General features: G+C 36.6%; 1 protein-coding gene across 1 annotated transcript in view; it reads left to right on the top strand.

Annotated features, from left to right (window-relative positions):
• LPCAT2 (lysophosphatidylcholine acyltransferase 2) overlaps positions 1–14,252 on the top strand; it is a 67,607-nt gene that overhangs the window by 10,311 nt on the left and 43,044 nt on the right. The window contains exons 3-8 of the mRNA XM_081217815.1: positions 252–469; positions 1,797–1,909; positions 4,064–4,124; positions 5,037–5,095; positions 6,366–6,400; positions 9,491–9,545. Of these exons, the coding sequence (XP_081073941.1) occupies positions 252–469; positions 1,797–1,909; positions 4,064–4,124; positions 5,037–5,095; positions 6,366–6,400; positions 9,491–9,545 (541 nt within the window). The remainder of the gene's footprint in view (positions 1–251; positions 470–1,796; positions 1,910–4,063; positions 4,125–5,036; positions 5,096–6,365; positions 6,401–9,490; positions 9,546–14,252) is intronic.

The following is a 14,252-nucleotide window of genomic DNA, read 5'->3' as shown; positions in this document are numbered from 1 at the left end:
GGGATAATAATAAATGCTACCTATTTCATAAAATTGGGCTAAGGATTAAAGAAATTAATATGCATAAATTACTTAGAACAGTGCCTCGCAGAAAGAGCTCCACCGAAGTGTCAGCTATTCTTCTTAGTTCACGTTTTAAAATGAAGTGCTCCAGCTTGTCTTGGTTTTTGCGTTGTGCTTTAGAGTAAAACCCTGCTGTTAGCTGCAGTTGGCAAAGCTAATTATGTCCTTTTTTGTATTTATTTCCAAAGGAAAATTACTCAGCCAGTCTTGAAGTTTCTAGGCCGTGCCATGTTCTTTTCAATGGGATTTATAGTTACCGTGAAAGGAAAGATCGCAAGTCCTGTGGAAGCACCAATTTTTGTTGTTGCCCCTCATTCAACATTCTTTGATGGAATTGCCTGTGTTGTGGCTGGGTTACCTTCTATAGTATCTCGATATGAGAATGTGCAGGTGCCTCTGATTGGCAGTAAGTACTTTATAAGATAACAGAGATAAAATATTTTCATGCTCATGCTTTCAATTTAGAAAATCATGTATAGTTCATTGGTAGGCTTTTTAAAAACTTTAAAATAATAAAACACTTCAAACATATTTCCTTGCTTTTAATGAGGTACTATATCACAAGAATGAATTTATGAAAAAAGATTAAAGGCTTCCCTATCTGTACCCTTATCATTCTTTTTAAGTCTAAACTCTGTCACTGCACCATCACCTCTTTCTGCTCCTAAATATAGCCAAAAAGAAGTTTTTAAATACCAAACATGGTAGATTTTTTGGAGAGAGAATTAAATCTAAGAGTCTGTGAAAGCACTGGTTACATGCTATTTCAGTGAATTTCTCTTCAGGGTATTAGACTGATAAATAAATGCACTAAGTCTTTTCTCCTCTCTGTTTTCTTCATTATTGCCCAGATCTCCATGAGGGACAAATGTGTAACTCTTTGAAAATTATGATGTGGAACAATTAATGCTTCCTGCCATAAAAAATAATGAAGCAAGTGAAATGTTTTTCCCACCAGATGCTTTGCTCTCTCCCCAGGGGATTAGTCTCCAAGTAACTGCTACCAGTTGTCCCAAGGTTATTGCCAAGCATCAAGTGGTGAGAAAGTGCGTGTGAAAACTGCCTGATGTTGCCTTGGTACTCTGGAGAAATAATAGTAGTTCTTACAGCTTTGTCATTCATCTAAGAAAGACAGACTCTCTCTCTCTCTCTCTCTCTCTCTCTCTCTCTCTCTCTCTCTTTTAAGGTAACCACCTTGCTTTGTGTAATATGACATTTTCCCCAAAAGTTGTTTAGCAATAGTCTTTTGGTAAATTGAGGTTTATTTTGCAGGTGCTAGGAAGCTACCTACTTAAAAGACTATATTGTGCTGAAAATTTTAGTAAGATGAGTAATAATTGCCTCCTACCCACGTGTACTCACTTCACATAATCGGTTTGCAGGATATTCCTGAAATAAAACAAGGTAATCTTATAGTATATTCCAAATGTTTAATGTCAATTGAGGAAGAAGTCTTTTAGGGAGAAAACCGCATTGGCTTCTTTTCATATTCCTGCTGCTAACTTCTGTTAAATCAGTGAAATATTTTTAGGTCTAAATATCCACCTATCCTTTTGAAACTGGAAGCTAAGTTCTAATAAACTTTGAATTAGAGGGCTTTTTACAGTTGTTCTCTTTGATTTGCTATCATTTTAATTTTCCATACAATTTGTTTTATGATTTATCTGGTATCATTGCTGTAGTAGCTTTAGCCCCCAAAATGACTTAGTTGTGACTTTTCATTTGTTTTAAAGGAATATTGCGGGCTCTGCAACCAGTGTTGGTGTCCCGTGTAGATCCGGATTCTCGAAGAAACACAATAAATGAAATAATAAGGCGGGCCACATCAGGAGGGGAATGGCCCCAGGTAAAACATAGTAGATGTTTATTTAAATATATTGAAAGTTTATTTATTGTACACTTGTATACATACTCATTTGAATCCACAGATCCAATACTGAGGGACACCTTCTGCTAGATGTCTAGAAGCAGAATAAATGAGTGAGGATTAAAAAGTCCTCTTCCCCATGAGATACTCTGTGGAATTAAATGTATCATTCTTTTTTATTCTCCAAACTCTTTGAACTGGTTTTTACTTTGTGTCATAAAATGTTAATTCTCTACCTCTGAATTTATTTACCCTTTTAAAGATGAGATACTGAAGCTCAGTTATACTCAACAATATGGTGGGTTTATTTTGAGAATGATTAAAATCTTAAGTTTATCTGAAGTGTATTTAGATAGTCTTTTTAGTTCAGGGGCATATCAGAATCACCTGTAGAACTTTTTCACATTTTACCATTCCACCACCTCCTTCCCCTGGAATGCTTTTTGAAGGTGTGGAAGAGGCAACATTTATTGCATAAATGGAGCCTCATGGGTGATTCTGATAAGTACCCCTCTATCTTTGCCCAGGTGAAAACAAGTGATCTCTAGCAGAACTCATGGTCCTGAGGTGATCTGGCCACTCATGGTGATTTGTAGTTGTTAAAGTACTAAGAGGCATATGACCAACCGGGAGGTTTTAGAAACCAAGGCATGTAAGGAATGATTTAAAAAGTCACTGGGAAGAAATGACATTTGGAATAAGGGTGTGATTTTGCTCTTGGCTCCAAGGAATGTATCTAGGACTTGTGGGTGAAAGTTAACAAGTAGGTAGATTTCAGTTCATTTTGCTCATCTCAAGTTTTCTGTCCAGAATTAGGATGGTCTGATTTGGAATCTCTTTCTGGAATGTTCAGGCATTGGCTAAGCAACAACTTGGGTGGGATATTGCAAAAAGAATTCAAGCATTAGAGATGCTATATGACTTTTAATGCCCTATCCAGTTCTTGAGATTTTATGATTTACTCTATATTAATTTATTGTTTATATTAATTTATTGTTCATAGAATATCCACTCCATGAATCATATTTTTTTTTTTTTTTTTTTTTTTTTGCGGTACGCGGGCCTCTCACTGTTGTGGCCTCTCCCGCTGCGGAGCACAGGCTCCGGACGCGCAGGCTCAGCGGCCATGGCTCACGGGCCTAGCCGCTCCGCGGCATGTGGGATCTTCCCAGACCGGGGCACGAACCCGTGTCCCCTGCATCGGCAGGCGGACTCTCAACCACTGCGCCACCAGGGAAGCCCCATGAATCATATTTGATATTGTATCCGTTTGGGGTAGGAAACCTGTTTTTTTTTTAATTGGAGGATGGAACTGCGCCTATTCACAATTTTTATTTTACAAATAACTTGTTATTGTGACAATTTAGCTTAATAATGTTTTCCTTCTCTAATTATTATAAAATACCCATTACTAACTGCTGTTAGTGCAGGGATTTTCTTTTTTGTTTTATGTGCCTAGCAATTTACTCATTGCTAAATTCTAAATGCTTCAGAAAAATGAAGCTGCTATGCTGTTCAGTTAATGAGGAACTGTACTGCATATCTTTTGTGTGGAAAACATAAAGAAGTATATTAAAAGCTAAAAACACCTCCTCAAAAAAGGACATTAAATTGTATTCCATATGTCAATGAATTGAAGTAAGCATAAAGCATATTGTAGGCATTTCCTCCTTTTTTCTCAGTACTTACCAAAGCTATATGTTGTAAGAGGGAATATCATTTAATGGGAAAACTGAAACAAAGAAGTAGGAAATGATTTGGTTAAGGATGTACAGCAGTAGAAGAAAGCATTTAATATTGCCTAACATGCACACTTTGACCATGATTCAGGGTCTACATCTTCGAAGCCTATTCAGATCATTAGCATCATCATTAAGAAATCTCACATTTACTATGTGAATTCTCTCTTCAAAGCTTTAATTCATTTTCTAGTTATCTTAATGGTCAGACTACACTTCTTCTAGAGCAAAACCGAATAATCAGATTCTAGCTTTCACTAGAATCAGGTGTTAGCCTTTTATTTTATTTTTGCTTTATAAAAATTGGCAACTATTTGCAAAGTCTTAAGAAAGCAAGTAAAAAGCTAATCTATTAATTAGACTGAAATATTAAATCTATTCCTTTTCTCCCAAGATACTAGTTTTCCCAGAAGGTACTTGTACTAATCGTTCCTGTTTGATTACTTTTAAACCAGGTGAGATCAATTAAATTATGTATTGTGACAAAGTAGTATGGAAGATTTCTCAATGATCTGTTAATAAATATACAAAATAACTTGTCAGTTTGCTTGGAGCATTTTTTATTTTCTGATAAAATGTTTTGAATGATGTGGATCCACAGAACTCACTCCTTTGCTTTCTCTTTTGGTATCATAACCCCTTCTTCCTTGGAATGTCGTGTGTGTGTGTGTGTGTGTGTGTGTGTGTGTGTGCGCGCGCGCGCGCGTGCGTTTGAGCAGAAACCACTAGCAGATTTTTCTTTTCCTCCAAAGATAACCCTCACAGACACTTGGGGTCCTGTGTCATCAAGTTAGAAAACCTACTTCAATTATCATTAAAATACCTTCAGTTCCTTCTAAGGTTCACTCCTTTTAAAAATATTATGAAGTTTTGAATTTTATAGTAATTTGCAATTTCATATGTCATTTCATAGTAATTATTAATACTTTAAAATGTTTTTGTATTGGCTACTAGAATGCTCAGAGCCAAAGTTAGAACTCAATTCTAGCAAGTGTGGTAGTTTAGGGTTCAAGCATTTGGTTTCAACTAGATTTTCTTCTCTTTATTTTCTCTTTGTCTTGGTTTCATCATTACTGTTTTTTTAATCCTGTTGAATAATAGGTATTTGGCAAATGAAAACAAATGGAGATATAAGCAATATTTTAGGTGACTTGGGCATAACATTTAGTATTTTGCTTACATAATTCTGAATTCAAAAATCTGTCATTTTGGCTAACACTAGGGATTTACCAACATTTAACCAATAGTTTATATGTGCTCTTAAAACATTTAACATATTTACATCATTTATTATTAATTTTTTAATTCACTGTAAAGTTTGTGTTCATATAAAGAGCATGTTATAAAATTTCACTATGTGGTTATAGGGGCCTTCATTCCAGGAGTTCCAGTGCAGCCAGTTCTCCTCAGATACCCAAACAAGCTGGTAAGCATCGTAGTTTACTATGGGAAGAATCTCAACATTCCAAACAGCACAAATTCTCTAGGACCCCTTTTGTTTGAATAAATAAAATAGATGAATAGATAAATGGTGGGCGCAGATGGGTAGACTCATTCTCCTTGCTACAATTTAGTTTTTAAAAATTTGCAAGATAGGCACATATTGGTTGATACCAATTTGACATATTGCTTTTGCTATTACTAAGCTATAGGAAGATATTTCCTTAGCTTCTACCCTGTAGTCACTGTGATGGTATGGTTAAGTCTCAGATTCAGGGTCTCTTAGACTGGACTTCAGAAAACTCTCATAAATTTGTAGTTTTCATTAAGCCTAGAAGGAGAAACTTCTCCTGATTTAATGGTCATTACTGGTGGAGAAGGATTGAAGTAGTAGGATAAATTTGGAAAAGGCTTGGTGTTTAATTTCGGGCTCAGTACTTAGTAGCTGTGTGACACTTGGCAAGTAGCTTAAATAAGAAAATATCTGAAAAGAACCTAACATCCTATAGAAAGTCCATGTGGGATCAGGAAATACTCTTCTGCCCCAGCGAGGAGCATTGTCATTCTCTGGGTATTGACTGCATCACCATTTTCCTAAAGAAAGTGGTTTTTTGGCAGGGGGAGGGATGTTCTGTTTCGGAGAGGAGCTTTCTTTACTAGAGAATTTACATTAAAAGGCAGGATGTAATTATTAATGATCTATGTCATTTAAGATTGAGCTCTTAATTCAACTTTCTATCAGCGTCTTATTTCTCAACCTTGGACACTTGTAGTTAAAAAATTAAAATTCATCAAATTTCTACTCAGTGTACTTCTACCTGTGGGTTTGCATTTGTCATTTACTCAAATTCTTTCACTGTGCACTACCTCACTACTGTAGTTTATTTTCCCAAATAAATTTTTTTTTTGAGAACTGATGTATTCTGGTTTTTGTAAGCCAATTAATTATCCAGATATGTTCATATTAGGAGAAAAATAGTTAAGCATGCACAAGTTTTGTTAAAAATTCAAAGCAACTTAATTCCATAAAAAGATAGGTGGTTACATATGGAAGACAGATCTTTGCCATGTAGGTATGTGATCCAAGAATTTATAGATCAGTTGACTCTTGTTTAACAATAATATTATGCTTGTCTTACTTTTCAGCATATTGCTTTTAATTCAGAAAGAAAGTATATTCAGTATCAAAATGAAATTTTTGTTTTATTTGGTATTTTTTCTCTGAACTAACAGTTTAAATACTATTGTTATTCTAGGATACTGTGACATGGACATGGCAAGGATATACATTGTAAGTCACTTATATTATTATTAGTTTATATAAATTTTATTCGAGTGAAGAAAAAGAATTTGTTCTTCTGTTTTTTTTAAAAAAAGCCTTGTTTTTGTAGAAGTAAAGATTTCTAATCAGATCCTTAAATCTTGTAACTGAGAAGTTTCTGTAGAGAGCATAACTATCTTGCCCATTAAACCCCAGTGTCTGCCGTATGCAGAATTCTAGTTGTTTGTCATGTTCTAATGGGTCTCAAGTGTTTATCTACCAATTCTTAAGAAACATTCCAGTGATCTCATTTGCATCCTACTTAGCTTAAGTTTTGTAGTTTCATTCCCATTGCAAATTTAGCATTATCTGGTGTCTCCATCTTTATTTTACTGTATTCACTTAAACAGTCCAGAGCAGTTTAGTCATATGGTCTGAAATAGTTGTGATGTGTCTGATTTGAGTTGAGGAAATAGCTAACCAAGCTTTCACTTCCACTCTTGGATTTTAAGAGCCTAGGGATCAGCAGTTTCTATAAATGTTGAAGAGAAGAATACAGCTTCACTGTTAAGCTAGCTGAAGTGAAATAGACCTTTTAAAAAGAGCAGAACATGTAGAATCTTACTTTCTCTCAAGAAGTTCTTTTGTTTAGCTCCCCTGCCTGTTTACGTGCCTCCTTTGGTCCTTTACCTGCATGGAGAGTGTCGACATCCCTCTATGTTCACCTCAAGGAACCTGGCTGGTTTTGGGTGGCAGAAGAGAAAAAAAATAAATAAACCTTCCCCAAACTTAAAAAAATTTTAAAAAGACAGCCTGCTTATATTTTGGATTTGAGGACTTTCCCAGGACTTATGAAGTAATGCCTTTTGATACTGTTATACACAGAGCTCAAATTATTGATGGATAGGTGACGATCACTTGGAAGTATTTAAAAGAAATCACCGTTTGCCTTCAAGTACATTGTAGACAATCCAAACAACTTCTGAAAATTAGATTTTTTTAACTACAATATACTTATTTTCTCCATTTTTTTGTGTATGTAAGTTGCTTTGAAATGATACATTTAAATCAGAATAGATGGGCCAATTACATGTGTTAATAAATATCGATACGCCTGAGACATTTATGTTCCTGTTATACTTCAGTCCCTGGTAGTTGAAGTTAAGTAAACAACACCAAAAATAAGGAACATAAATTGTAAAAGGTATCTAGACATTATGCTATCTTTAACCCTACAGGAAATCAGTCTATTCCCTTGGCTAGAATACATATTTCCTGTCATTACTAATTACGAATTCCTCGTTTTCAGCTTCTATACAAGGGAAAAGTAGGAGAAACAAGTAGTATGAGAGCATTTTAGAAAAAGAAGTGCCTGAAAATTGAGGAGATAACATATTTATATTTCCAGAGGTGTGTCATCCTTGGGGCCTTTACAAGTTAAGTCCTCATAGAGATAGTGACTTTGGGTTCATTGTGACTTTTTTTGGTTTTGCAGCTGGGCTGGTGGATATGAAGGTCAAATTGGAAGCTTTTCTGGAAGGGAGATCAGGGATAAATAGAGTGGTTGAGTTAATCTAAGCTCTAACCTGAGAAATGTGTGACAGAGGGGGAAAAATAGGATTCAGCAAAGAAAGAGGAAAAAAAGTATTTTCAGAGTTAAAGATTTCTTAGGATTTATAAACAAACACAAAATCTTCTAAAGATACAACGTTGTTTTATCCAAGTGCCACATCACACTTATGTGTGGTAACCTCTCATTTACACTTTTATCTTCTGATCTTCATGTTATATTTAGCACTATGTCTCTTACTTCTAAATCAGTTCTCTCAGTTGCCCTGGCTCCAAGTACTACTCTGACTCAGGATCTAGGGAAGGGATTTTACACCAAAGCAGATGTCCTAGGGAAGAGGAGGCTCAGGGACTAACCATCAAGAAGGGAAAGCCTTGGAAAAGCTGTTTTATGTCAGTCTAAGAAGTGTTGTTTGGTTTGTCTGTAGTGTGGACAAGTCAAGTTTAAAGAGAGCTTGTGTGTGGTTTCATTTGTGTGTTTTTTTTTTCTTTAACAGCATTCAGAATTTTCAGAACAAAATATGTATTCAAGTCATTGAATTCCAAAGCTCAATTTAAATCATTAAAGAACAATTTACTTAATGATAGATAATATGGATTGGCTTTGTGGCTTGGAGTTGATAGTAAAAGATTCGTTCCCTTTCAAACAGAAGATATGAGAACTGACACATTAACAATTTATAATTAATTATGGAATTAATAAACCTGTTTCCTAAATTCCTTCTTTTAAGTAAATTCCTTGTTTAGATTCCTAAATTCCTTGTCTTAAGTAAGTCCCTTCAAGCAATTTTTACAGGTAAATCATATTTTAATTTCTTAATAGCAAAAAAAGCTTGGTTGGTTGTTTTCTTAAACATGTAGTCTAATTTACCCTGCCTGACTTCTGGGTCATCCGTCTACATGAGGCGAAATAAAAGTCCCGTAGAAATCTTATCCAGAGAGTCTAAATATACACTGGAAAGCTGCAAGTAGGAACCATTTCAAAAATTATCTTTGAGAGGATTGATTATAACCACTTTAAAGAAAGCCTTTGTCTAGCTTTACAATGAAATCTGAAACTTTTCAGAAAATTTCCCCATAGCTAAAACATTTATTAATAACTGGGACAATGATGATAAAGTTTCAGCTTTTAAGGAAAGGCCCACTGGTTGTTGTTTTTAATATTAGAAAAGAATTTAGTAATGTAATGTTCTACTCAGCAGTTTTTCTATAAACACATTAATGTACCTTAAAATGTGACCATGGTTAGTTTCTCTAGGCCTATGAGTCTTAGCTGTCAAGAAGACTTCAAATTTGGGGTTTAGTCTGCTGAGCTGCGGCTCTGACCCACAAATACATATTTGGTATTGCATTCGGCAATTTAACTTTTGAATGTCAACAATAGTTCTCTAAACCCAAGAAGTGTTATAGCTACAGTGTGGCATTTATAAATGCAGAATACATACAAAGAGTGACATAGGGTTGCTTGTATGTAAAGAAAAGATTGTTCAGTAATATTAGATGGTACTTGTATTACCACATAAAGATGGCCTTCTCTTTTTTTCTCTTCAGCATTCAACTTTGTGTGCTCACTTGGTGCCAGCCCTTCACAAAGGTGGAAGTTGAGGTAAGTGGTTCAAAATGTAGCCTTGGAGCCTAAGATTTGGCCTTACCTTTCATTGTGAATTTTTAGTCTAGAGAGACCAGATGTAGAAAGATTGGAAGTTAAATCCGCCACCTTGAAAATAAACCCTGGTCTTTTGCAAATTGTGTGCCTAAACCCAGTCTGTCAACCCTAGCCCTTAGAACTGTGTTAGGAAACTGTGTTTCCTAACTTCTGGGAACTTCCAGCATGTCACCACCCTGGCTGGCCAGATTTGCATCACCCGTTCCTATCTTTTAATCCTTTTAGTGCTGACCTCTGCCAAGTTGTATGATATACCTTCACATCCTGACCAAAGGAACTACAGTAGCTGGTAGAACCCCACAACTTCTTGAAGAAGTATGTTCTCTGAAAGCTGAGAGATTGTGGGAGAGGTACAGAGTGAGAAACCCTCACTTTTGGAATCAATCTGCACATGGAAAGCCTGAGGAAATGATGTTGTATGAGCCGTGAAGGCAGCTCATATCATCTTTCACAGGACAGTTTTTCAGTTTAAGTCACAGTAGCAGGCTGTAACACTGGAGGAGTGATTAGAATGTTCTGAAAATTCTGACCAGATTTTTAAGACTCTGAAGGTTGATTCCAAGAACTATGCTTAGTTTCCAGGAATGACATGGAATAATGAACCCCTGAATTCAGAATCTCGTTGGCTTTACTGATACCCTCAGGTAGCCTCTGAAGAGAGAGGGTCAGAATAGTGGTTCTCCAGACTCTTGCCTGGATTTTCCAATTGCATCCATGGCTTTTGTAATGAAAACCTTAAGTTTGCATATGTAATTCAGAGTTCTGAGCGGGGGGGGGGCCAGTGCTCCAGGTGACAGGACTGTGGAATGGAAGTCACAAGAATCCTATTTTATTTTGTTGGATAGCTTGGTTGTTCAGCCATTTAGGTGTTGTCAGCAATACCAAATGATGTAGGAGGGCAGATTATGTCAAAGTGAATTTAACTTCAGTGAAATTTTTCTTGAGACTTGCAGGTTGTCTGCCTGCCTGCCTTGAAAATACCTGTTTACTAATTATATGCCACACCTCCCCACTTTTAAAACCAGCTCAGTATCTCTCAGTGTGCCCAGAAAACACTAGATCTTGGAATATACTTAGATGTTTCTAGAGAAAAAAACTAATCTGTATCCTAATAAGTTTAGGAAGTACCAGAGTAAATAAAATGAATCAGATTTCTTTTCTCAAGACTTCTCAGTGCCTTTGAAATGTTTGACCACTGAACCCCTTTTTTCTCTGGATACCTCCTAGAGCCAGTTTCCATAGAATACATTTTGGGAAACCCTGGTAGAAAGAAATATCTTATTATTTCTAAGTACTTCGACTGAGCACTGCTCTTCCTTCTTGAAAAGCTGCTCAGATAGCTAGCCCTGTTTTCTTTCTTTTTTTTTTTTTTTGCGATACGCGGGCCTCTCACTGTTGTGGACTCTCCCATCGCGGAGCACAGGCTCCGGACGCGCAGGCTCAGCAGCCATGGCTCACGGGCCCAGCCGCTCCGCGGCACATGGGATCTTCCCAGACTGGGGCACAAACCTGCGTTCCCTGCATCGGCAGGCGGACTCTCAACCACTGCGCCACCAGGGAAGCCCCGTTTTCTTTCTCTAAAAAAAAATAAATAAATAAGAAAACCCATACTTAAAACAGCCATACTATCTTCTCTGCAAATTTGGAAGATACTGTTTATATATATATATGCTGTTCCTTCCTCTAAATTTACCCCTCTTTAGCTAAGATGAAATCTAGCAATAGATGTGGAAATGCACATAGAACTGTACATTTTTTTTGTCTAGCACACGTCTCAGTGGTCAAATTGTGTTACAACAGAGGTATGCAAATTTCATGCTTTTGCCCTGACCACTATTACCACATTTCCTTTCCATGTCATGGCTGTCCTTCTTTCTTTTCAATTACAATATTTGCATTCTCCAACCTGTTCTCAGACCTGTTTGGATAATATTTTCTGCAAATAAAAGAATATATCCTTTGCTTGATAACTTCACACACAAAATGGCTTTCAACCAGTTGAAAAAAGCTGAATAGGTAGGGATTTGATGTATAAGAATTGTGGTACAGGGTAAGAAGATGGAAACTTATAGGCTTCAAACTGGGTATTCTTATTTTAACTGTAATTTAATTTGAGATTTATGAGTCTACCTTTCACCCAGGGGATTCCTAACTACTTTATGATTTTTGAATATTTTAAATTCCCCACTGTTGGGATGTAACTGGAAAATGTATCCCAGCAGCCTGCCAGGCACTAAGTATACCCACACCTTGGCTCAAGACTCTCAGGGGCTGGGCACTAGCTCTGAGGCTCCAGCTTTTCCACCACGTCAGAGGAGGCCCAGCTTGAGCTGCCCCAATGCAGCTCAGTCAGAAGTCTCAGTACATTTAGTTGCTACAATTTCAGTTGTCTTGGTTGTTAAAAAGCACCTCTTCTGCTTTCCTTTTTCTTAAAATGGATGGAAATCCTAGGTATTATTTTTAACATGTGTTTTTAGACCTTCTTGAATATTAATTAGGTAAACCTAATTCAAGATGTATTATTCAAGAATATAGCCTTAACTTTATGGTTTTTAAAATGAGCTATGAGTGGATTATTATGAAAATGTCCATTTAGACACACTTGTTCTTGTGAGTCAAGGACTTCTCAGTATGTTGAAGGCTGTATCCTTTAGTTTCACAAGTCTCCCCTCATTAATGATGATTATCAATCTCTTTAATTACCAAAATGATCAGATATCTAAAAATCTAGGGAATATAATATTTAGGACTATTTCCTTACCCACTCCTTCTCTGCTTCCCCAACACGAAGACTTATTTTTGAAAAGGTTATTATTTTCTTGACTCTTGGATCTTAAAAATACAAGTTCCAAACCTCATGCCCTATGGAATTGGTCTTGTGGCATCTTTGAACAATGACGCCATGTGTGTCTACAGAATGGTTCTATTGAAAGTTATTCTTTGAATCATAATGTGGCATAGTGGGTGTACTTAAAGCATCTTTTAGTGATCACTTTTATCAGCCAGCTACTCCACAAGTATTCCTTAATAAGCATATGGCTTAGGGGCATAGGGAATAAGCTAGCTAGTAGGGAACATTCCAAAATATGACATAAATTAAGAGCCTTCTAGTTTATCTCATGAGAGAGAATATAAGCAAAGTCAGACTATATAGCACTCTGTGGATAACAGCTAGTTTCTGAATGGAAACATGACATTCACATTGACTCTACAATCAGTTTCCTTTTTCATGGGCTATATCTTAGTTTGCATTCAAAATATGTTGACTTTAAAGCCATCCATTATATTAGAGATACATAAAAATGATTTGTCTGTAGACATACATATATTGCTTTAGGAAAAATTCCTTGGCAAAGCTTATAGTGAGCTTCTAGTGGCTGCTGGCATTACTTAATGGTAGGTAATTCATTGCCTTGTGATAGAGGTGTTTTTTTTCATTAAAAAATTTCTGATGTAGGAAAGGATTATAATAATGAGTGTTATTTTCAACACCTATAGAAATATATCACTTTTTAAATCTCTTAAAGCTAATTACTTAGAGAAGTTTCAAATACATTTATATAGTTTATTTAAATATACAAATGCACTAAAATGATGTGTAGTTTTTAATCTAAAACGGGCCTTTTAGAAAACCATCACACAAATACATACATACATACACACACAACACACCCCATATGTACTTGTTCTAACAGAGGTAATTTCTTCTGGAACTTGGTAGAATTCTGGAATTTGTAAGTGGAGAAATAGAGTGCTACAAGAAGAACGTTAGCTGGGGTTTTTGTTCCAGTTCTGCTAGTACTTACCTGTATTTGCTTGAGCAAATTACTTAAACCGCTCTAAGCCTGTGTTCTCACTGGTCAAAGGGGGATAATAATACCTATTTTATAGGGTTGTGAGGATTTAATCAGGTTGCTTGTGTGCTAGTATGTGGTGAGTTAGGCATTAACCTTTATTCACCTTATCAACTAGATTTTCCTGTTCTTTTAAAAAGGAAGGAGCTAATGTTCATAAAACATTGTCCATAAAACCTTTCTTCTTTTGCATTTCTCCTTTTTTTTTTTTTTTTTTTTTCTTTTTGCGGTATGCGGGCCTCTCACTGTTGTGGCCTCTCCCGTTGCGGAGCACAGGCTCCGGACGCGCAGGCCCAGCGGCCATGGCTCAGGGGCCCAGCCGCTCCGCGGCATATGGGATCCTCCCAGACCGGGGCACGAACCCGTATCCCCTGCATCGGCAGGCGGACTCTCAACCACTGCGCCACCAGGGAGGCCCTGCATTTCTCCTTTTGAAGACTGTAAAGGAGAATCACGAGCAGAACTAGAACTGCACTTTTCTTCTTCTTTTTCTTTCTTTCTTTCTTTTTTTTTTTTTTTGGCTGAACTGCGCGGCTTGTGGGATCTTAGTTCCATGACCAGGGATTGAACCCCAGGCCCAGCAGTGACAGCACCAAGTCCTAACCACTGGACCGCCAAGGAATTCCCAAAACTGCACATTTCTTAAGATTCACCTGTTAAAATCCTTTTCTGTTCCTTAGAAGAAGAAAAAGTTGACTGTAGCATCATCACTTGTCAATCTTTTTCCCTCTCATCATCATTTATTTAATAGAAAGGAATGTGCTTGACGTGGTTAGTAAAAAATGAATACACC

Source organism: Mesoplodon bidens (genome assembly GCF_964165515.1).
Source record: "Mesoplodon bidens genome assembly, chromosome: 18".
NCBI lineage: Eukaryota > Metazoa > Chordata > Mammalia > Artiodactyla > Ziphiidae > Mesoplodon > Mesoplodon bidens.
This window is presented reverse-complemented; position numbering and strand designations above follow the sequence as displayed.